The 23743-nt window shown below is 40.0% G+C and overlaps 2 protein-coding genes across 5 annotated transcripts in view; one reads left to right on the top strand and one right to left on the bottom strand.

The window, feature by feature from the left end:
• Positions 1-717: 717 nt before the first annotated feature.
• LOC106928150 (uncharacterized) lies at positions 718-6848 on the bottom strand. Of its 3 annotated transcripts, none has more exons than XM_088005532.1 (6): positions 6633-6848; positions 6284-6358; positions 4324-4362; positions 3893-4054; positions 3684-3811; positions 718-2921 (listed from the first exon to the last, which is right to left on the bottom strand). In XM_088005532.1, the coding sequence occupies exons 1-6, from the start codon at positions 6729-6731 to the stop codon at positions 2465-2467; spliced, it is 960 nt and encodes a 319-aa protein (XP_087861658.1). In that variant the 5' UTR covers positions 6732-6848; the 3' UTR covers positions 718-2464. The 3 variants fall into 3 exon arrangements, with proteins under 3 accessions (XP_087861658.1, XP_014859696.2, XP_014859697.2); XM_015004210.2 differs by having other exon boundaries at positions 718-2902; positions 3728-3811; XM_015004211.2 differs by having other exon boundaries at positions 718-2902; positions 3728-3811; positions 4324-4359.
• A 1569-nt stretch (positions 6849-8417) lies between these two features.
• The window catches only part of gdf11 (growth differentiation factor 11), a 29472-nt gene continuing 14146 nt past the window's right edge, over positions 8418-23743 (top strand). For both annotated transcript variants that reach the window (XM_015004208.2, XM_015004207.2), the window contains exon 1: positions 8418-9986. In XM_015004208.2, the coding sequence (XP_014859694.1) occupies positions 9572-9986 (415 nt within the window). In that variant the 5' untranslated portion in view covers positions 8418-9571. The remainder of the gene's footprint in view (positions 9987-23743) is intronic.

Raw genomic sequence — 23743 nt, 5'->3', positions numbered from 1 at the left:
TTCAACTTAGTATTCGTCCCAGGAAAGCTAAACTTGTGCAATCTGGGCAAAAATCGGATATTTATAACAAGTAACTTTTTAAATAAATAAATAAATAAATATATATGTTTTTTTGTACAGTGGGACATTTTTTCCACACTTTTCTGAGGCGATAACAATTTTACCACTAATGATTTTGATATGAGGTTTCTCCTTAGCTGATTAGAAAACTAAAATTATTATTTTTATGTTTAACAGTGACATTTAGCCTCAAAATATAATTTTAATTCAGGCATTTTTATGTGTTTCAACAGGAAAGACAAAAAACTTTCAATTAAATTCTCAAAATGGAAGAAAAGTGTTTCTATTGAGGCACAAAGATTTATTTATTTATTTAAACGAAACCCGAGAGCGAAGAAGCTGTGAGTCAGCTTTGTCATCTGTTGGACAAATGCTGAAACAACAAGTTTTACTGAAAGTTTATTTATTCTGTCAGCATCTTCATGAGAAAGTGTTTATATTTCTTGCTCATTTTGCATTACTCACTAGTCTGCACAGGGTTACTTCCAGTATCATTCATATTTTTGATGCCAAGTTAACTAAACACTTATTATCAACGCAGCATATTTAGTTTCCTTTTTCGGCCTCCAAGCTGAAATCAAGCTTCATGTGAAAGTATTTCTAATATTCCAGCTGAATGTTGAATAAATATAAACACAAACGGCACGTCAACGTCAGTTCATTTTCATATAAATCATCCTTTATTTCGACAGCAAAACATTTAAAAGCTAAGAAAATGACAAAAAATATTAAAACCCAAAAAAGGCATTAAGATACAGTAAGTACTTTTTTTTTTTTTGCTTTATATTGAAATCAAACAACATCAAACAAAAAGAGTATTTTTAAAATTGTTCAGAACAGAAAGTCTGGCGGCACCATTTAAAGGATCCATTTCTCTTGATAAACAACGACCAGAACCAGAGAACTGTTTATTTTATGGTCTATTTGATAGAACTAGATTGTTTCAGACGAGACAGCACTTACAGACGTTTTAAGAAGGACAAACCTCATCAAGGCATCAGAGCTGGTTGATTATGTTGTGTATCTTGGCAACCAGAACGATAAACAGTCAAGTATTAGTGCGTGAACCAGCATTCGGGTGAAGAATAAACATTACAAAGGCAAATACTTTGCAGCTTGACAACAACATGACTGCTGAATGCAGCTGAATGCACCGTTGATATCCATAAATTCATTAGTATTGTCTCATTAGGAGCATTTTTACGTTAATCTAACGTGACATGTTTCAAGCGTTCATAATTTGTCCTCGATCTTGGAAAGAAAAACGTGAAACAAACGGTGTGCTAAGTGACATATTAGATAATATGTATTAAAGTACTTCGTGCAAAAAGTACAGGAATCATTTCACTTGCAGTTCATAAAATAGTGACTATGTTTGTGTTCATGCATCACAAAAGACACAGACCGGCTTACAGTTGCCTTAAGCACTGAAAAGAAATGTGACGTAAAAATAGTTTACAGCAACAAGAGACGTCCAACCAGCAAGTTCCACAGAAAAGTGCAAACATGTAATTGTCTCCATGTAGACAGACTGTATTCGTTTATCCTGCTGCACCTCAGAGGACCATTTCAAACGGACGCGTTCGGCTGTGAAAGGAATGTTGTTGCTGTTGTAATCTGACAAACGTCTGACCTTAAAAAAAAAAGTGCAAATGCAACCATATTTTTAAAAACCTTCAGAGCAAAAACATATCAAAGGGACCGTATAAAAATATCTTAAGACTGAAAAGTATATCTAGATGGTGTTTTTAACCATAATTTAAAAATCCCTAGTAACGACGCGCCCAGCATCGTGTGATGACATGCAAAGACAAACGTCGTAAATCTGCTTCAAGTAAAAAGAATTGGTCTATTTTGAAATGAAACAGTAAAACCAAAACGGCAACAGTCCACTTCTGGATTCCTGCAGAGTTTTGGATACAGATAAATCCGGATGACAAATATCTCAGCAGTTTTCCCTCTTCATCCCCGTCGAAAGAAGCAAAGGCCGACTTCGGCATTGTTCTCGGCATCTAACATAAATGTAGTCTGTGGATTTCACATGGCAAACCTGAGCTTTTTTTTTTGTAGTGAATATGTACTACAGCGATTTGGTAGCAAAATTATAAATAATGCTGAAGGAAAAGTATCCGTTTAGTTAAAATCGTGACGACCGAATGACTCGATATGAGACAAAGAAAAAGCTCATTCTTGCCTTTTTAGGAAATGTTTGGCAATCTAGCTTAAAGGGCAACTGAAACGGTAAACATTCAGTGGAAAACGCAGCTGATGAAATGTTTTTGATTTATTTAATCAGCTCAGATCAAAGTTCTCTCTGATGATAATTATAAAGGAAAAGCTCTTGAATTTTACCAGACGTGAAAAGAAAAAAAAGAAAAAGGTTCACCTTTAAACTCAGATGAATTTAAGACAAAACGCAGGCGTCCGGGTTGGCTGAGTCTTGGGTCTGGCTGTCGTCAGCTGGACATTTTCCTTTGTCCTCTGAATCGTGAGGCAGGTCTCCGTCCCCGGGAAAGGTCCGGTCCTGCTCCGGAGTCTCGGCGGACGCATCTTCGTAGGCACTTTTGTCCGAGTCGTTCCTGTCAGGAGACGGATCCCGCCCGTCCCGGCGGTGGCTTTCGTACGGCCTCTGGAGAACGCCGTCGGCGGCGCCGCCGCCGTCCAGCGATAGAGACGGGAGCGGGGCCGGGAGCTGGTTGACCATCCGTCGCAGTTTTGTGAGAACGCCCCCTGCTGTCTGTCCCCCTTCCTCTGGACCCGCCACCCTGCCGTTGGCAAGCTTGGTGCTGCAAGGTTCACACAGCAGGGAGTCTCTCTCTTCTTCATGGTGGCTGGTTGCCTCCTGAGAAGAGGAGAAATTACTCTAGTAAGTAGCTGTCACTTCAGTGTATGTTTTAATGTTCTTAAATCTGAAGCTCTTTGTATAAATTGCCGTCTAAAGGTAAATGTGAGAGTTTAGTAATTATGTACATATGAATGAAAAAGGTATGTAAAAAGCTTTTCATTTAGTCAAAGTTTATTTTTGCAGCACATTTACGACAACCTCAGCTGACTAAAATGCTTCACAGTAATTACAACATAATAAAATTAAGTTTGATTAAAAATAAAATAACTGGGTTTCCCTCAGTATATTTTAAGCCTGGTGGGCCACCAGGCTAAGCAAAATTTGTTTATTAGATATTGCTAATAAAGTCTTCCAAGAACACATAACTACTTAGTGATATTTTCAAATTGGCTCCAAATCCAGGCCTCCATTGGTTAATAAATTTGATTTCCATTGATGATTTTTGTGTGATTTTGTTGTCAGCACATTCAACTTTGTACAGAACAAAGTATTCAATGAGAATATTTCATTCATTCAGATCTAGGAAGTGTTATTTGAGTGTTCCCTTTATTTTTTTGAGCAGTGTATAAATAGAGAGGACGGTCTACTTGTCATATCTATTTATTCAAGAGCATTTACTATACTTCAGTGTCTCTTCCTAATTGTGGTTGGAAAAAGGTTTGAAAACATCCACTACATAAAATCTTTACTAAAAAATTTGATTGCTTACATACATAAATCATACTTTTATGCATGTAGGCATTTAAATATTCAAACCCTTTATCTGTCAATGCAGTACTTCTCCGACATTACATCGAGTTCTCCTTTCACTTCCTGTTTTACCTCTCTTAATCTCTCCACCTCCTTCATCAGAGAGCAAACCAGGCTCTCCAGTTTCCTCTTCTCCTCTCTCTCGCGTTCCAGCGCCTACAAATAAAGAGAAACCAGCGTAACGAGGCGACGCGCGGCTTGTTTTAATACAGCCAGGACCCAAAAGCTGGGCCTCACCAAACCGGCCTGTCCAGCTTCCCTCTGGGCTTCGGCCAGCAGCTCCTCCACGCCCTCCAGAGAGTCCTGCAAGACGTCCACCTGGAACAACAGAGCCTCTCGCTCGACCTCCAGCCCACGCAGCTCCTGCACCGCCTCATCGTAGCTGGCCTGCAGCTCCAACTGCGACACACACACACACACACACACACACGCACACGCACACACACACACACACACACACACACAGCAATCACGAATCAGTGCGGGCGAATTCAGCAGAACGCACACCACAGTCCGAGGTAGAGCGACGGCTCAACAAGCTCTCGGAGGAGACCAACCCTATGCGGGAGGCCTTATGTTGCTCCATATGTTCAGAAATATGTTTTTAGAATCACTCCAGGTTTTTAAGCGGCTTTCATTTTTCTTAAGACAGTAGGAATAAGAGTCACCATATCTGGGAGTCCCATGAAGAGGTCCTGGTCGGACTGCTGAAAGAAAGAAATACAGAATATTTGTTACTTTACAGACCACATTCACACAGATCAGAAAAAAGAAACTAGCTGTATAAATCGGCCTGTAGCGATAACAAATTTTTCCTAGACGATAAATTGTCCCGGAAATTATTGACATGTACAGTAATATTGCTGTTTTGAGAGCATTTTCAAATATGTATTGATAATGACACAATAATGCAACCAATAAACATTTTATTTCTTTATTACTTGAACTGGAGAACATTTTAAACATCCAAAGTAAAGCGCAACCACCAAAACCATGAATAAAACGGATTATTAAGTCTCTATAAACAAAATTCCCCTTCAAAAAATGTCATCATGGACATTATTGAACTCATTTTAATCAGTCATCCAATTAATTGATTAAATCTTTACTTGCATATTGTCTGTCAAACCAACTCTGGACTAAAACTTAAACACAGAGAAGCAGGACTGCACCGATTGCAGTTTTCTGGTCGATTACCAAGCTATTAAATTCCTGACCTGCTGATTCCGAATTTTTTTTTGTCTAAAATGTTGTTAAACGTAGCAAGAAAGTTGACAAGTTGCCAACAGTGAGATGACTGCATAACTGCATATAGACCTGATCCGGTGGGCCGGTCTGCTACTCAAACCTCTCTGACAGCAGAACAGAAGAAGAGAACAGTTGATTTAAATATCTTTGCCGAGGTAGATAAAATGGGTGGTTAAGATCAGCTTCACATGTAAAAATTGGCCGATTTCCCAAAACTAGGGAAATCGGCACCGATAAATCGGTGCGTCCCTACAGAGTAGGTCTGGACTGCAGAGTGAGCTGCAGGGTGGCAGAGTGAGAGGACAAAAGCTTTGTTTTCTACCTCCACCTCCTGACTTTCAGCGGCTACCTCCACTTCACTCATCAATTAACTGCTAGTTATTACAGTGGGAAAATTAGCTATTACAAATGACATTTTGCAACGTACTTGGTGCTACAAGGTTTGGAAGCAACTGGAAGCCACATGAAGTTTGGAGATCTGCCTGTACAAAAAGTTGATGAGCGCCGCAAAATACGGTCCTCACGGTCAGCTGTCCCTGCTACGTGACTTTATGTGGCTAACCACCTTGTGGCTTAGTTGCTGTTGTTCTCAGTCACTTCCACTTTGCTGTATACCACTAACACTTTACTGCAGAACAGGGGTGGCAAAGTTCAATCCTCAGGAGGAACTATCCTGCAAATTTTAGATGCATCCTTTCTCCAACACAACATTCATTGTGACTATTTGTGATTTCCATCCTGAGGAAATGGCTTACTCAGTTCCTGTAATAAGCCATTTATTTGATTCGTGACAATGTTACATAGCAAGGAAATTTGCAGACTGGACTTCACTGAGCTCCTAAATGCAACGCAAATCTCATATGTCAGTGGGTAAAGAAGTAACTAAAACGCCAGATCTCAAGGATTTAGATTAACGTGTATCTCAATCTTGCTAGATAATAATAATAATAATAATAATAATAATATGTAGGCACACAATTGTTTTCTTGAGAGCTCTGTATGTGTCTCTAGGGTCACATAAATAGCTATGGTGGGCCGGATTCGGCCCCCCAACCTTGAATTTGACACACGTGCTTTACACAATAGAGTGTTAATGATGTTTTGAATTATTTCTAGACAGTTAAAAATTTAAATAAATATATTTTATACCGATTTTTTTTTTTTAAAGAAATACTACATAAAAGCTGTTTTGAACCTGTACCACAGTTTGGATATTTTTAGAAGATGCCTACAATGCAGAAAGGGATTAAATATTGCTTAAACGTAGGTTACAACGTGTCAAAACATTGCTGACGCTCCGTAATTTTAATCCTAGTGTTGCAATGATGAAGATGACAAATAGCGGGTGGAGGACACCATGGCAGCGCATTAATCTCCCACCTGGCTGTCAGTCCTCTTCCTCAGGGTTCCCGTCCTGCTGTCGCTCCGGGGCAGCCGTCTGGTGGAGCTGTCCGTCTGAAAGAAACACAAGAGTTAGCATCACAATCAGCCTCAACCAAAACACTGCAGGCTAAATTAGCTAGTAATGGGGAAGTGACGCGCAGCTACAGGCCAGAATCAAACCGAATATTTCATTTAGCTAGCTGCTGTTTTATCACACAGTCTAATAAACACGTAATGCTCATCTTGTCGTGTTTCATTGTGTTAATCGGTTGTAACTGTAGCACTGAACAGCAGCTTTAGCCCTGTCATTAAACATTAACCGCGTCGCCGTGATTTTTCCCCTCACCTCCTTTATGATGCTGCGCAGGGACTCATCCTCGCTCATTCCCCGAGAAACAGTCCGCTTCCTCGGAGAACCACTGCTGTCCAGCGCGGCCGAGTGCATTTTTTTCACACTTTATATCGACTTCTTCTTTATATAAGAGACGCCCGCGGCTCTAATGGCGCTGGTCTGGACTGTTGTGAGGTGTTTGGTTTCTACGCAGCAGCGCAGCGACGCCCAGGCTGTTGACTACGGGAAGCCGCAGGGACCAAACAGTTTAAAACGCCACGCCTCCTCTAATGCTTTACGATTGAGGGTTTAAAATTTGGCTTTATAGTTCAAGCGAGCACATGACGAGCTCTGAGTGCGTGGTGAAATTAATTATTGCCCACGTTTACCACGTGTTAGTTGAGTTTGATGCCTTAAACATGCATTGAATAACTAAAAGGTTTGTTTATTTATTTCTGACATTTTGTTCTGGGTGGTGTGTTTCAGGTCTTTTCTTTGTCAGTTTATTTGACTATGGCTTTACAGCTAATTCAGCGTCCTCAGAAAAGTATCAAACGAAATTAGTTTTAGTACAGAGTCCCAGCCTTCAGAAATGTATCACTTTACTGGTGTCACTCACTCATTTTTGCATGAATTACTGCATCAGTGCGGATTGGTATGGAGGGGATCAGCTGGTGGTTCTCCTGACATTAATACTGGCTGTGAGCTCATTTGCATTTCGGGATTTACTGTCTGTCTCTTCCACTATACCAGAGGTCTGCAACCTGTAGCTTATTAGACCCTCCGATGTGGTTCTTAATAACTTTGAAAATGTTAAGTTGTGCAGTATTTCTTTGGTGTTTTCATGCAATATAAATGTAGCATTTTCACCAGGAGTGACATGAGTAGAGTAAGAAATATAATTTTTATATGAAGTTTTGTCTGCAGGTTGCAAACTACTTTCTCTTTTTGATGTCATGTTCTGTGAAATTTAATATCTATTAGAAGAATACTGAGCCTAGGAATATTTTTTTTTTTGTTTTTCAACTTAAAAATCTTTCGTTTTGCAAAACAACTTATTTTGTTTCAAAGAGTCATGTTGCTTTTGTGGTTCTAAACAAATTTTGTAACCAAAGGCAAAATTTGCTCTAATGGTTGTAAAGATTGCAGGTCTCTGCGCCAGACCATTCTGTGTAGATTTTCTGTTTAGGGCAGGTATGTTTGTGGGGTAATTAGCCAGTGATACCATAATCATTAAAGCAGGTTTTGGTATTTTTGGCAGTGAGAGAAAGTAGCAAGAAAGTAACACGCAGCATGAATTACTGTACCTCTTCAGTCTTCTGCCAGACCTTGATTTCCAGCTGAAATGCAAAGAAAGTTAATCACTTTTCTCTGAAACATACAGTTACCACACTTTTTCCTTTCACTCAATTTTCCAACACTGTGCTTGTGTTTCTCTGTGAGTACCCAGCTTCTTTAGCAATGATCTCCTGTGGCAGACACTTCATATAGAAGATATGAGTGGCTGAAATATAACCGTAAAAGCTGTAACTTAACATTTCTGTATCAAATATGCATTTTCTATTGTTTATGTGATGTTTTAATTTTCTCAAAAGGGGAATTATGTTTTAATCATAATTAAAATGCTTGAAATATTTCCTTCTGAGAGTAACGATTCTACATCATGCATGAATATAACGTTTTTAACGAAAAAACTAAAATAAATTCACTTTTTGACGATGCTCTGATGTATATTTATTGTGAAAAGAGTGAAAACGAAGCCGTAGAAGCTGCAGCTGTCATTTTGAACCAGCAGGTGGCAGTGTTGAGTCAAAAATGCAGCACAGGAAACTGTTACAAGAGGTAAAATGTTTCTGGAATAGAAACTTTTACCAAAACACCCGCAGACACCAAGATATAAACAATTATAACACTAAACATATTTCTCTGACCAAAGTGATTTTCACAGTGTGGGGATGTAATAGAAATCTATTATAATTTGGAGCTGAAAAACTATTTTTTATTGTTGTTTTTTTTATTAATTTAAATGTTTTTTCTTTTTAAAATTATATTAAGCATTTCCTCCTATATGTCTATTGCTGGAGACTGGTTAATGTCTTGTTTTTTTTTTTGTTAAGTATTTATCTTTAATTTTAGTGTTTTTGCATAAATACCCCCACTTTCCGTTAACGTGATTAAACCATTATGTGCAAAATGCTCCAGTGTAGACAACTGAAGAATGCGCAGGCAGATTATTTTTATTTTTTTAAAATGCACCATAAATACTCATGTCATTTGTGAGATCTGGTGAATTCAAGATAAGCCCATTCATTCAGCTCATATTCAATGCACTCCATTTAAAAAGCAGCAACGCGCGGAGCTTGAGCCACTCGTTATTCTAATGCCTTAATTGGCCAATATTTCTAATGTAGGTGCATTGCCTGTGAACTGTAAAACATTTATGCTCCCATAACAGCGCGTCCTCCCTCCCTTCGCTCTGTCCCTCTTGACTTGGTGACAGACCTAAAAGCCTTTTGTTGCAATCTTAGCCAATGGAGACGGATTACGACACCGAGCTGCTGAGATATATAAAGAGCCCCTTTTTGACCGCACTTGCACATTTTTTTTTCAGTGACACTTCTGCACATGCACACACCTCCATGGACTACATTGCACACGGGGACCCCACAGCGACCGTTATACGCTGCAAGTGAGCTGGCTATGCATTCATCAAGCAGATAATTTACCTTTCAATCAAAAAGAGCTGGTCACACACTGGAACGCACTTTTTTGTTGTTGAAAACTTTATTTCAGAACCTCCTGCTGCAGAAAAAAAAGCAACCCACTTCGGGCTGATTGTGGATTAGATGCGTGTCAATGATTCGGAGGCTTTTTTAGGCTGAGACAAGGACCCGAAAGGATATATTGAGGAATAAATCAACTAAAAGAAGCGGAAAAAAGTTTCCTCCATCATCATGCCGAGGTACAACTTCTTCCCATGCTTACTGGCGCTCATCTTCCTGGGACTGTCAGGGAGCGACGAGCCCAATCTGCTGCTGCCTCCTGCCAGCGAGCCGCCCACGGACGCGGGGCTGTCTCTGCTGGACGAGGACGCTGGCTCCCACGAGTGCTCCGCCTGCGTTTGGAGGGAGCAAAGTAAGGTGCTGCGGCTGGAGACCATCAAGTCCCAGATCCTGAGCAAGCTGCGCCTGAAGCAGGCGCCCAACATCAGCCGGGAGGTGGTCAACCAGCTGCTGCCCAAGGCGCCCCCGCTTCAGCAGCTCCTGGACCACCACGACTTCCAGGGAGACGCCTCGGCCCAGGACGAGTTCATGGAGGAGGACGAGTACCACGCAACGACGGAGTCCGTGATCACCATGGCCTCGGAGCGTAAGTAGCTAGCAAATGCGTCTCCAAATGTGCGTCCTTGTGCGTAAAATGGACCTGGGACAGCTTGGACAGCGGAGTTGCTCCTTCTTTTTCTTTTTCCATATTTTTACATTCCTTCTGGCTGCTTGCAGCTTTCTGATAAAACAAACCGAGCGAACTTGCTTAGAGGTGGCTGTCAAATAGGGATCGAGTGCAAATCTGAATAATCAATAATCAGGACCCACGTCAATCAGGAGCAAACAGCTCCTAAATGGCCAGTTAGTTTTTATGATGGTGATGCTGATGGTGGTAATGATGATGGGGCAGAATATTTAGCAGCCAGGGTCAAACTTTTTCCTTGTTCCCACGTTTATGTTTTACAGAGAGAAAACGCGCGTTGAAATCACAACATTAAGACTTTCCTCCCTCTCTGCATCCTGTTAACTTTTTTTTTTTAAACGAGCTAAAATCTTTAGTTGTCACCCATTTAAAGGACCCTCTGACTGTTGCCTCCTGGAAATGTGCTCGTCCTCTTATAGTTTCCCATAAATCCACAGGCAGGCCCCTCTGAGACATTTTATAAAATTACCGTTCAACCCTGACAGCTGTGCTCTATCGGTCTTTTATAGGAGCCTCTACCGGTTTCCCTGCTGTTCATCGCAGTGAGAAAAAGTGTGTCCAAAAAGCTGCCATTGTTCCCTGTCATGCAGCAGGCCCCCCCATCGGCCGTACTTGCCTTTTAAATGCGGAGTTTATAGGCGCAGTGCCCCCCTCCTCCCCCCCTCTCTCTCTCTCTCTCTCTCTCTGTTTTTAACCTCAAGTACACAAAGAGCGAAACACTTAGGGTCGAGGGGAGTGTGTGACCTTTTCCTGGCAAATCGTGGGGCTCAACAACATTTACACACGTAATATATTCTGCACACGCACTTCCAATTATAATTCTTTCCTTTGTGAGCGGCTATCTAAACGGCATCGGGTCTCTCATGAGCATCTTTTCTCATCTGTCAGGAGAACAAGACATGCTAGCTGCTCTGAAATCCGTCTAAGTGGAGGATTAAAAGGTCAGAATGTTTTCTGGTGGTGGCAGCATCATGCTGTGGGGGTGGGCTTGTTTGTGCTTTTGTTTTTAGTCATTTCTTGAAAAGCAATATTTAGAGTCTTTAGTTTTGTTAATTATAATGATTTTTTTTTTTACTTGCAGGCAATGAAAAACATTTAGGATGAGATAAGTGCATCGTTCCAATAAAAACAATGTTTTGTATAGAGAGCATTAAACATTAAGCAACAGATTAAACCTTTAAAATGTTTTTAAAGGTCGTTATTTTTCAAAAGGTGCTTCTAATTTGACATGTGAGCCTCACTTGAATATTCTAATTTAGTGAACATGACTGCAGAGTTAAAGGGAAAGTTGTTGGCACAAAACATGAAGCATCCCTTTAGGAAAAGAAGATCTAATCAGTGCCGATGGCAGCATCACGCTGTGCGGAAGTTTCCCTTGCTGGCATCCCTCTCCAGCTGTCAGGAATACAAGCTGCTAGCTGCTTTGCACACACTCTGAATCTCACTATGCGTCTTTTTCCGGCTCGATGAGAAGTAGATGTGGATTTTTCCCGCTACATTTACCTCGTGTTGTTTACGGGGAGAGCGGTACCCGTTACCTTCTGTCATTGGACTGTATTGGAAGTCTCTGCTTCCGTCCTTTGCAGGACGTGTTTAGAAATGATTTGATGCCTCGTCGACGCACGTGACGCCTCCTAATTGTGCATTAATGATGCCAGCAGGAGAGGCTAATGACCGAGATTATCCAGACGAATCGGTCATGTTTAAAGCCCCTTGCTTTCCTCCTCTGTTTACCTCAGTTTCCAGCATCCACCCTCCTGTTCCACCCCCACCTCCTTCGCCTGCTAGCACCCCGCAGCTCCTTATTCCTCTTTCTTCACCCTTTTTCCTCCAGCACTTGTGGAAGAGTTAAGAGAGACTGAGTGCATCCCTGTTTTCTTTTCTTTCTTTTTTTTTTAGCCCATGGTGATTAGCAATCCCACAGGATTATAAATGCCTTTTTCTCTTTCTCTGATATAGAAGGAAAACTTCAAACACTATTCCCTGCGCACCTCCAGCCCAATCACCCTTTCATGGTTGTGCACACTGCCTTTGATGGGCCATGGGGGTTCACACAATACATTCTGAATTGGACCTGTGCCTGAGTTGCTTCTTAGTATTCACTCAAGGTACGTGGATGCTGGAGTGGGGGTTGAACAGGACCTTGCCTCCTGGTTTCTAATTAAATATCATGGAAAAAATGAGTGTATATGTACCGTGTGAAGGATTTAGTGCACTATCTTCCTCTTTACAGCTTACTGTAACAAATGCTTCGCATGCTGCACGAAAAGGCACTCGTTGCTAAGCTGTTTACAGCGACACTATTTATTGCAATTTGACATGCAGTCTAAAATATTTGCAAAGATTTAAGTGTGCAGTTGGGCTTGGAGCTTAGTTTGTTTTTTTCTTGAGAATCTCCTACTCCTACTCAGTCTTAAAACTTTGTTTACCTCATCCTACTTTTGTGCGTCACTCTTTGTTTATGTGCGAAATGCTCAGAAACGTTAGCGATAAACCAGAGATGTTCCCATTCTGCAGACAGAAATCCTTACGCTTATTGTCTCTTGCTGTCAAGTCGGAGTCACAAAAAATAAGAATGTTTTTTTTTTTTTTTATCTTTTTCTCGAGCAAATTTATTTTCTGGATAAATATGAACGTTCCAGTCTTAATTAGAGAGCTGTTAAAAAGTAAATTTCTTCCTTACAGATTTCTTCTGGCTTTTGTTTCACATCATCAACCAAATTTCAATACCAAACAAAGATATCAAAATGTTATTTATGTTTATTAAGTGAACAAAAAGCTTTCCAAACCAACCTGGCACTCTGTGGAAAAGTAAACTGGTTTTATCAGACATGAGCAGCCTTTTTAAAGTCTCACCACAGAATCTGAACTGGGTTTAAATCTGGACTTTTAAGTTTCCTTGTGTCGTTATTATAACTTAACATTAAGATTGAGCTTAAAGCAACAAACTGATGGCCTGACGTTCTCCTTCTGGATTTTCTGCTAAAGTTTATGGTTCCTCTATTTACTAATCCCGCAGCGACAAATCGACCCACACCATCACACTGCCACCACCATGTTTGACTGTTGCCGTGATGTTCTCTTTCTGAAACACCGTCTTAATGTCATGCAAGACGAACAAGATACACACTTTTCAACAACAACAACCAAAAAAAGGCGTTTGTCTCTCCAATCCACAAAATATTTTCTTAATAAACGTTGAAGATGTTTGCAAATATGAGATGGGCCATGAAGTTCTCTGCAGCCTCTCAGACTTTGTCCTGGTTTCTTTTTCTGAGCTTCCAGATGAGTTGCTGATTCTCTCCTCTTGTCATTTTTATAGTCGAGGTTCATCACTGTTGAACGTTCTCTCTAACTGTGGATGAAGGCTCTCTATGTCGTTCAGTGAAGCCTTAGGAACGGCTTTGTAAGCTTTTCTGATTAAACTCAATGTTTGTTTAACGTTTCATGATGAGTTTCTGTCTGGCATCGTTCAGCCTACTTCATGTTGTAAGACAGGTTCTGTTTGGGTCATTTCTCGGTTCAGACACTTCCTGTCTGGGTGAGGTTAGTGAAAGTGAACACAATCTTAATTTCAGTGTCATACCTGGTGAATGGGAGGGAGCAGAGGGTGAACCAGGTGTGTGTGTGTCTCTTTTATAAATATTCATTGGAATCTGTTGGTTTGAATTAACTCAGGCTGCCTTTGACGTTAAAATTTACTCAATGATCTGAAACATAGAAGCGTAACAAAAAGTGTCGACAGAAGATTTAAAGGGGGAAGATTTTGTGCAATAGTTTGTGTATCTGAACCTTTAGAAATTTGTCCAAAATGTGGACTTTCTATGTATGTAGACAGTTTTATTAACTCTTCTGCTCAGGAATCATCTTTTATTTACGTGACATAATTTTTGCACAAATCAACTAATTAATTCAACGACATCATAAGTAAGTAACAGTTTAAAGAAAGATTTTAACCAAATACCCCATGTTTAGACGTCAAGCCTGTCTCTTCTCACCTCAGTAACAAATCCTTTTTAGCTGATTATTATCAATTTCACTCATGCACTTTAATTAAAACTATTAGAAGAACCTTTTCCATCCAGCAGAGATGAAGCTCTGCGTGCGTTAGCTGCCTTGCACATCAACACACACGTTGAGGTATGACAGTGCAGATGTCCACATGTGCACTCTTGGTTGGACACACAAGGATAGCCGTGCACGCCCCGTCCACCCGGCCTCACACACACACTCCAGAGAAAAGTTCTCCTATTGACAAAAAAGGTCACAGAGTTCACAGCTATGTGATATATTGGACGAGAAGACTATTAGCCTCATCAGGTCTCTTTCTTTGGCACCAAAGACGAACCGGTAGTAACTTCAACACTTATACCCCCACTACACACACACACACCCACACACACACACTCGTCCACTAACCACTCCCAAAAAAAACAAGTCTTTTATAGTGTTGACCCTATAAAAGGGTCATTTCCTGAAGGTGCAGGAACCATAAAAATAAAGAGGGAGAGCGCTAAAAGGACAGAGCTCCAGAAGCCGGACGGTCCTCGGCTAACTGGTCAGTGTTTGCTGGAAGTCGGTGACTATGTGAGGTTTTTATAGATTTATTTATTCCACGGAGGTCTCAGTTTGACGATGACACCTGCTCTTGTGTAGCTGCTGCCCTCCGCGGAGGGCCAGGAGAAACCTTGGAGCTGAATTGCACGGATGCTCTGAGAAATAAGCAGCTTGTTTAAGGCGAAGAGGCTCTGCAGGGCTGTAGAAGCCGCACAACATACCGTCAACTTTATGGCTAATAAAATTTCAAAGGGACCAAAGTCTATTAATAAAAGGACAAAATTTCCCTAGAACTTCAGGAATCTCACTCCTTCCTCTATTCCCACGCTCCCTGCGGCCCTTAGGCTCTCTGCTGCTTTTGGGAATATGCTCCTTTAGAGTTTAATGACAAATCCAAAAACACTGAAGCCTTCAGGGGAGCTTGGAGACATACCCTGTTTTCTTTTTCCGAAAGAACAGCTCAGCTCCTCTGAAGTCGGCGTGAAAGCTCACGACGGCGGCCCTGCGTGTCGGAAGCGCCAGCCGGAGAACTGAATGAGGAGCGTAGGGAGTCCGCAGGGAGCAACAAGCAGCAGGCCTTTCCCAAAGGGACAGAAATAATGGACGGGTTTTATAGGTACAATTAAAAAGACCTGAAACAGATGTTACGTTTCACTAATAAAGAAAATAATTACTTCACACCAGTAATTAAGCCCTTTGTAGGGACGTGGGTGAGAAGTAGGAGGAGGAGGGTGGTGAAAAGATAAAATGGAGATCATTGAAGGGATTATTGTTGATGGATGAGCTCAGGCTTCTGTGTGGTCGTGAGTGAGGAGGTGCTGAGGATGAGTTTATGGAAGAGTCCATTAAATCTAAGAGGCGTTTAAGCAAACGAAACGCTGCGTGGGCATAACGTCGGATCCCACGAGGGAGCCACTGCGTCGGAGAGAAGCACAATTAACGGTGGATTAGCTCCTGATTATCGACATGAAAATTTAATTAGCCTCTTCTCTGAGGCGCAGGGGGGGAGCAGCTTCTCGCTGTATCTGCCACCTGTGTTTGTGTTTCTCCTCATCATCTGTGGACTTTCTTTAAAGTTCAACTAGTTTAATATGCGATTCTTTTTTATTAAGCACAAAGGAAGAGAAGAAAGGAGTTTTGAGATTTTGCTGGGGAAAAATGCTCAGAGGGAAGTTTGGCACGATGTGATGCATTGATTTTTTTTTTTTCTTCAAAGAAAACATTTGGCATCATGACAGATTTTGGTGCCTTCAGCAATGTTTCCTTTGTATCCTCAGAGATGTGAAAAAAGTGCCCAGGGAGAAGTAGTGTTTGCTTTTTATTCACTGACTGCTGCTTCAGTTTTGTTACATATATAAACACCAGCAATCTATCTAATTTATTGTCTTGTGCATTGTGAAATTTGGCCAATTTAATGTAGTGTAATTTGTGTTTCTGTGGCGTTTATTTATATCAGACATTTACAACAACCTCAGCTGACCAAAGTGCTTCACAACAAACACATCACAGGTAGATAAATGACAAAATAGGAATAAAATTAAGTAAAAATGATAAGACAAATATAAAATTGGCAGAGATACCAAAAGCTAATAGTATGAATAAAAATTTAATTTTAGCTGCAGCAATTTTATTCCATCCTTTTCCTTTAACTGTCAGAGAAAAGCAATCAGAGATTTTGGAAAATGGGCCTGAATGCGTTTGAAGATGCAAACAGGAAGAGTGAACGTTTAATGATAAACAGGAAAACTTACAAAGACCTCAGGAAGGTGAGAATTGGAATTACCAGCATAAAGTTTACATTTTGAAAAAGAAAAACTTCATGTTTTTTGATAAAGTTTTTGTCCTGGGAAGTGGCGTTTTTTTTTTTTTTGTTTTTTTTTGACTGTGTTTTTTTGATGATGAGCGCTGGCACCATGACTACAATACGAATATATGTCATGTAACTGTTTACATCTGTCGCCGTCATGATTTTTAATGACTTATCAGGTGAACAAACTTTCATTTCTGATTTAATCCAAACAAGGATTAAATCAGAGCAAAATTATGCTTTTTTTTTTTTTTTTTTTTACATTAGCTGAATATAGACAAAGATTTGTACGCATTTGTAATGGAATTGCAGATCACAGGGAAAACCGATGAAGGAACCAGCAGAGAATAATGAGGATAACGAGGCTTAAATGTTTAGAGTAGAGATATAAACCAGAGACTAATCAGAGGTAAGCAGAGCAGGCAGAGAGAAATTAGGAAGCGTGAAACAGCTGGGGGGCGAAGCATGGTGGCAGACTGAGGAAGAGAGAACCTGAGACAGAAAAACCATGAACGAAAGGAAAAAAACTGAAACTGACATAAAGAGTAAACGGAAAGAAACGCCAATACAAGAAATACTCCAATAATGATAAACCAGGAAGTGAAACACAGAGGAATGAAAAGCAGATCTGAATAAATAAGCAGGAAAAGATCAAAACAAGAGAATAATCTAAACACGGATCATTATCAGTTTTAACCAGTTCAGATTTCTCCAGGTCAACTATAAATTAATTATGTTTAAACAGGAAGGTCATGGGTTCAAATCCTAGTCTAGCACCTTTCAGGGTGGAGTTAGCATGTTCTGTGTATCCATCTGTGGGTTACCTGTTGTTACTGGGACGGACTGGGAACCCGAACAGAAGAAACCAGCTCAAATAAGCTTATCTGTTTGTTTCTCTGAGTAACCAGTGACAAGCTTGTAAAGTTCCTCTAAAATAAGAGTTTCTGTTTAACAGAACCAGACCGTTAAAGTGTCAAAACCATGGACACCATTGTGGATTCTCAGTTCCAGTAAAAACGATGCCGTACAGTAACAAGGCCGGACTCTGAAACGGTCCCCCGCTACACACAGGGCTGCTTACGTAACGGCTGTGTTTAATGGCGGCTTTCAAAACACAAATCTGCCAAAGAGCCGGAGAAAAACAAAGTCAATGTGACCCAGAGCCAGAGGAGGGGAGAGAATCCAAAAATTTAACTCAAGAAACGGCAGAACTGCCTCGACGTATTTTCAATTTTCACGTTTTTACTCCAGTAGAAGCTGAAAAGAGGTAATTCAAGAGGTTATTTTAAAGAGTGTTTGATAGAAAGGTGACCCAAATACTGGCCTTGAATTTAGTATATATGTATAAAAGATGTTTTCAAAGAGACAAAATCTAAAGTTTTATTGAAATATGTAAACATATTTTATGATAAAAGATGTTTTTATAAGACTGATAGATTTCAGACAAAGAAATGTATCTGTAACATTGTGAAATCTAATGAAGATTCATGTTTTTATTTTGTAGATTAACATAAAATCATAGCATAGATAAATAACACAACTGCAAAATAACAAATTCAACTTTTCAAAATCAAAATTTTAACACATAAAACCACTGAAACCAACACCTGCAGCAGGTTTATTAGGACATGTTACTACAGTGTTTCCAGTGACGATGTCTCCTGTTTACTGAATATTTATTCAATCTTCAAATGACTGAACAGAAAAACACATAATTAAAACATTAAATCTTGTGTAGAAATAAGAATACTCACTTTAAAACAACATTTAGCTTTAGCTCTCCACGTGCAGTTTTGGCTAAATTATCTTTTTTCTAATTTCAGTAAAGTTGCTTTATGTGGATTAAGTGAAAATACTGAGACTTCATAATAATTTTACTCAAGTAAAAGCGGAGAGTACGATGCCGTAAATCTACTCTTAAAAGTTACTTTTTCCCAAAAGGTTACTCAAGTAAATGTGACGGTCTAAATGTAACTGGTTACTTCCCAGTTTTTATTTTTAATATTTTTGTGTTTTTCAATAGAGACCAAAACACACATTTTGAAAGTAACAACCTGCTTAAATGAAATGTTAGATCATAGGCGTTTCTAACAAATAAATCCATCAGTCTTGGATAAGGAGAACAATGATTCTCTTAACCTCAGACATCAGCAGTGTCTGCAGCGTTTGATGATCCAGAAAGACTTTTACATGGACGTCTGATGTTTCCATGAATTTACTGTCATTATATTTGCCATCAGTAAAGATGATAAATTCTCCTGACAGATTTAGGTTTAAAACCATCTGTAAGTTTAACCAACATGCTCCTTTCTGACTGCAACATTTTGGAGCAACCTGGCCATGAAGATTAGGGTGATGGCAAAGAGGCCTTTGAATATTGAAATCTAGCAACTTATTGATCAAAAGTATCAGAGGAAACCTGCTGAAAACTGGACACCAACCATGAACCTGATCCCTTTAATGGCAAGAAAAGACTTTTCTGCATATGTTTGAGAACGGCATGAGACGACATCCTTTTTTATCAAACCATTAATAAAATCCGATTATATAACTTTTACATTAACTTAATGCCTTCGTACTAAGTAAATACACTGTTTTAGTAATCTAACTTACTGAAAATAAAAGCATTACCAGTTTATATGTGTCAGGAAACTGTTTATTCCCATAATGTGTTTTGAATGACAGAAGACTGATTTAATATTTTAGAGTCAATGTTAACACCCAAGATCTGAGGGAGTTTAGTCAGTTCAATGACTTCTGTGTTTTCTGCAGGAAGTTGGAGGAAATTCTGACAAATAAAGTCATAAATATAATTCCAGTCGCCGACTCAGTAATTTATTATGGTCATGTGACGACACAAGAATCTAAGGTTGTGTTTAATCAGGTAACATGTGACCTGAGCCGAGTGGATTATGAATAAATATGGACTGAGAATGGAGCCCTGAGGAATGCCATGTAATCTTTATTGGCACTCTGTTCATTTTTACAGTTTATAATCAACTGCATCAAATTCAGGATTGAGATTCGTTACTAGTTATGCAGAAGTTTTAATCCTTTAGTGGTCACTACAGTGGACGGCTGTCTAAAAGCCATTTTCTTGTGCTTCTTGTGGATTTTTATGTTATAAATGCACACAGGGGCTGAAGTGGACACTAATGCATCATGTAATACACCATCAACTACTGGCCATCAGCTGCAAACGCAAGAAATTATTTTTGTTAAATCCAATATGGCCGACCGACCCTGTCCCTCCTTCTACTCCAGACGACTCTTGCAGGTAAAAAAAATATTGTTACATCAGATAACCCCTATAGAACAATACTACTGATGTATTTTTCAAATAACAACTTTGTATTTGGAGAAAATTACAATTGATCAATTAAAAAACATAAAATATTTATTTATTTATTTACAAGAAATTATTCCTACCTTTTTTTATGCCTTAAGAAAATAAAAAAATTTGAAAAAAAAAATCCTGAGTCAAAGGATCATAATTCATGCATGATTAAGATGCATGACATTTGAAACCAAAATTAAATTCACATTTTGTTACTGCAGCACAAACATCACAGAAGAGATCAGACATATGCACGACAAAACTCTGCTGGTTTTAGCTAAATTACTTCATTTTCTTGCTCACTTCTTGGTTGAACTGGTTCAACTGAATGCAAATGTAAAAAAAAATTAAGTCAATTTGACAAAAAATAAACACCGTTTCTTAAAACCCAACGGCCTCCTCAGCCGTGCTGTCAGTAAATTCAGCTTAATTAAAACCATTTGGAAGTGTTCGTCATTTATTAGCATATGTAAAGTGCGTAAGAGGTTCTGGCTGCCACAGACCCACATTGTGTTTGGCATGCATGTGTGGACGCACACAAACAGCAGCAGCGACACCCGGCATGCCTCGTGCTGTCCAGCTGTCCACCTTATCGCACTTCACTGCTCTTCCCGTCCCGCTGCCTGGCGAACGCGCTCATAATGCAAACATGTGTAACACTAAAAACAATGAGCGGGGAGTGTGTTCGCCGCCGAAGCAGTTTGGAGGCCGTGTGTGTTGTGTGTTTATGTGGGGCTGCCTGGTTCCATGTGTGCGTGTTCACTGAGCTAGAACAGGGAGCATTAGGAGGTGTCTTTTGTTGCTCCTGGGGGGCTACCGTGCTCAGTCCTAATAGGAGTCTTGTGCCTGCCGTTGTCCCGAGGGAGACCTTTGAATGAAGGGGTCTAACTTCACACACACGCTCTCTCTCACACACACACAAACACAAGCCGCTGCGCCCCGCCGCCCCCTCCGCCCTCAGCCCGAGCCCGGCCTCCCCCACCATCCTTTCCGCTCCCTGGGGACCGGCTGAGAGACAAAGAGGGAGCGGGGCCGGGGCTGGATGGGATGTTTGAGGGGGTTTGCCGTGGCCCCTGTCTTATTAGAAGGGTCGTGAACGTGTCACGATGATTAATATGCCGAGGTGCGTGGGGATACCCTAGAGTCACATTTATTCAACTCGAAGAGTCCCAAACACACACATTTGCTGCAAAATGGCACATTTGCATTTCCCATTAAGAAAAGAAATTATAAATATATATGCAAATGAAACTCCTATCTAGGTTTGTGCCATTATGCATCATCCATTTGGGCATTCACAAAAGAGTTTCCCTCCCTGCACCATCTGAGCTGATTGTTTTCGCCCGGCGTTTCCCTTCGTATCCGTGTGCCATGCAAACTTTGCTCAAACTGCATCGCGCTGCACTTCAGTTGCGTGGATAACGCAGCTCTAAGATGTGGATATATTTGAGGTAGAAGCCACTTGATCGTTCACACTGACACTCATTTATTTTCCTCTTTGGTTTTCATTGGGCTACTTGAGAAACATTGACAGAATCAGAAGATTTTGCCCCTGCAACAGCCAGCGTGACGTAAACAGTGAGAAAGCTTGTGGAAAAACTGCTTTAATTAATAGTTAATTAACAGAATTTATCACTTTTTGAACTGACAGATTCATTGTTTTACTCAGCTTCCCCCATCCATCTGTTTTTAACAGTTTAACTGGCTCCGTTCTCATCTACGCCTCAGTGACATTACAGCTAAAACCATTTAAATGGGCTGTGATTGTATGAAAACGAACAGATGGCGCTGTGAATAAAACCCCTATATTCTATATGCCTCCCCTTGCGTGCATGTATAGGAGGCTAACTATGGAACGCAGGTACCCAGGGAGTCAACCAGATGTTTGATAGGCCCACCTGCAGGCCTGCCGTGTGTTGGCAGTAAAATTCATGCACTGCATATGCTGCAATTATGCCACTGGGAAATAAGCGGCTGCAACAATGAAGCAGGCTGCAGACACTTGAGGAGGAATATCAAACAAATCGGCTCCTTTGGCGGAAAAAAGAAAGGAAAAGCAGTCAGGAAGACTTGCTCTGACTTTTTTTACTGAGATTTTATGTCGTGTTGTTAAGAGTAAGGATTTACCTGATTTAATGTACATTTACAGAAGTTGGTATTGCACTTTTAAAATTATGTTTTCATTTAAACATGAATGCCGGCTGCTTTAATAAAACTGTCTTGGCTTTTAATCATCCATCAGAAGCAATGACTTAGTGAAGCTGACAGATTTCAGCTACTAAAGTGTTAAATTTAGCTGTGTTTAACTGCACAAGGAAGGGATTTTGAGAACATTCCCGTCCTTTCTACCTGTCAAAAGATAACAGCATGAGTAATTACCTGCTCAGTGCACAGCTGATGGTTGCTTCCCCATTTTGCATTTGTAGTTTTGGTTCCTTTTATAGCTGCTGACAGTCATTTCTTGCCTGGCAGGGATAAGTTTCAATATCTGCTTTGATAGCTTTCATCTTTCTGTATTATTTTCATGGTTCACGAAGGAAAACTGACTGATAAATACTTTAACAGGAAGAAATCACTCATGGGTCTCATTCTGTCATATTGCCAACTGATCCAAATCAGGACCAAAGCCAAAACAAATGAGAATAAGGTCGTCGAAACAATGTTTCCAGTAATGTTTTAAGATAACAAAATGCAAGTGAAATATAATTCACATGAGATTTTATCATTTTTATGCATTTCACTGGTGCAAAAAACGTAGTGTGGTCTAAGCAAATGAGCAAGAAATAACATATTTACAGATATGAAATAGAAGTAGGAAGTGACATATGTGTAGGTGTGACATTGGTGACAAAGTAAGGAGAGTTTTAGCTGGACCTTTGTGGACTTCAGAGAGGCCTGGTCTGATCTATCTAAGTTGTTACTTCCCTCTCAGATTTCCTGAACTCCCAGTATTCTACCTGATATGCCTGGTTTGGCCCAACAGGACCGGAGCTTTTGCCTGAAGAAATTCTAAAAGTGTCTTAGTTTTATATCTTGCTTGTTTTTGTTTTTAGCACAACAGTAACACGGCAACACCTTGCAGGACGTTTGAGTGTTATTTAGAAAAGTCAGAAGTAATCCCTTTCGTGATAACGAGACACCAAAAAGTTTATCTTTTTGTCTGGTTGAACTCTTTATAACGATGTGCTGCTTCTGTATTTATTTCCTGGCTCGCTCTGGTAGTTTTGCTTCAGCATAGCATAATCTGTCAGCTGCTACCTTGAAAAAGCAACAGTCACTTTGCTTAAATGCATTTATAAGTGTATCCATCAGTCTTCACTCCTTTTCAGGCTGCACTAAATGTACAATTGACTTATTTTAATAACCACTATCAGTCTCAGTCCTTTTGCTTTTCATTTTCATTTTTTAAGTAAAGCAAGTGCATGCCATCAGTAAAAAAAAAAAAGAAAAAAGCTACTCCTTTTGCTGTCACAAAAAGTCTTATTTCATGATTTGATTAATACAATTACAATTTTCAGATTTTCAGTGGCCACAAGCTGATGCTTTGTGGACCTCAAATTAGTTGCTAGCAACATTTTTTCAGGAAGTTTGCCTTTGTTGTTTTGTTGGTATTAATACATTTAATGATGATAATAATGATGTTAATAGTTATGGTGCTGGCTTCAGTCTCAGTTACCTCAGCCGTTTGGCATTTTTGACACTTTTGGATGAAACGTTGACTCTATGTTGATGTTGCCCACAAAAATTATGACGCAAACATTTTATATCCTGTCAGAAGAGAGATTATGCTGATCCAGCAGGTGGTGCTGAACATGCTGCTTAACGGCCCAAATAAAAGTATTAAAGTACTGAGCTGTAACTTTACAAATTTAGCAGGAAATTAAGCCATAAAAAAAGTTGGCTGAATGTATGTTCTTGTGGTAAAAGAGAGCATGTTCAGACGTGAGGATCAAATGT

The sequence above is a fragment of the Poecilia mexicana genome, unplaced genomic scaffold (genome assembly GCF_051168715.1).
Source record: "Poecilia mexicana isolate PSO_F unplaced genomic scaffold, ASM5116871v1 scaffold_5, whole genome shotgun sequence".
Lineage (NCBI taxonomy): Eukaryota > Metazoa > Chordata > Actinopteri > Cyprinodontiformes > Poeciliidae > Poecilia > Poecilia mexicana.
The sequence above is the reverse complement of the archived record's forward strand: the minus strand, read 5'-3'. Positions and strand labels throughout refer to the sequence as shown.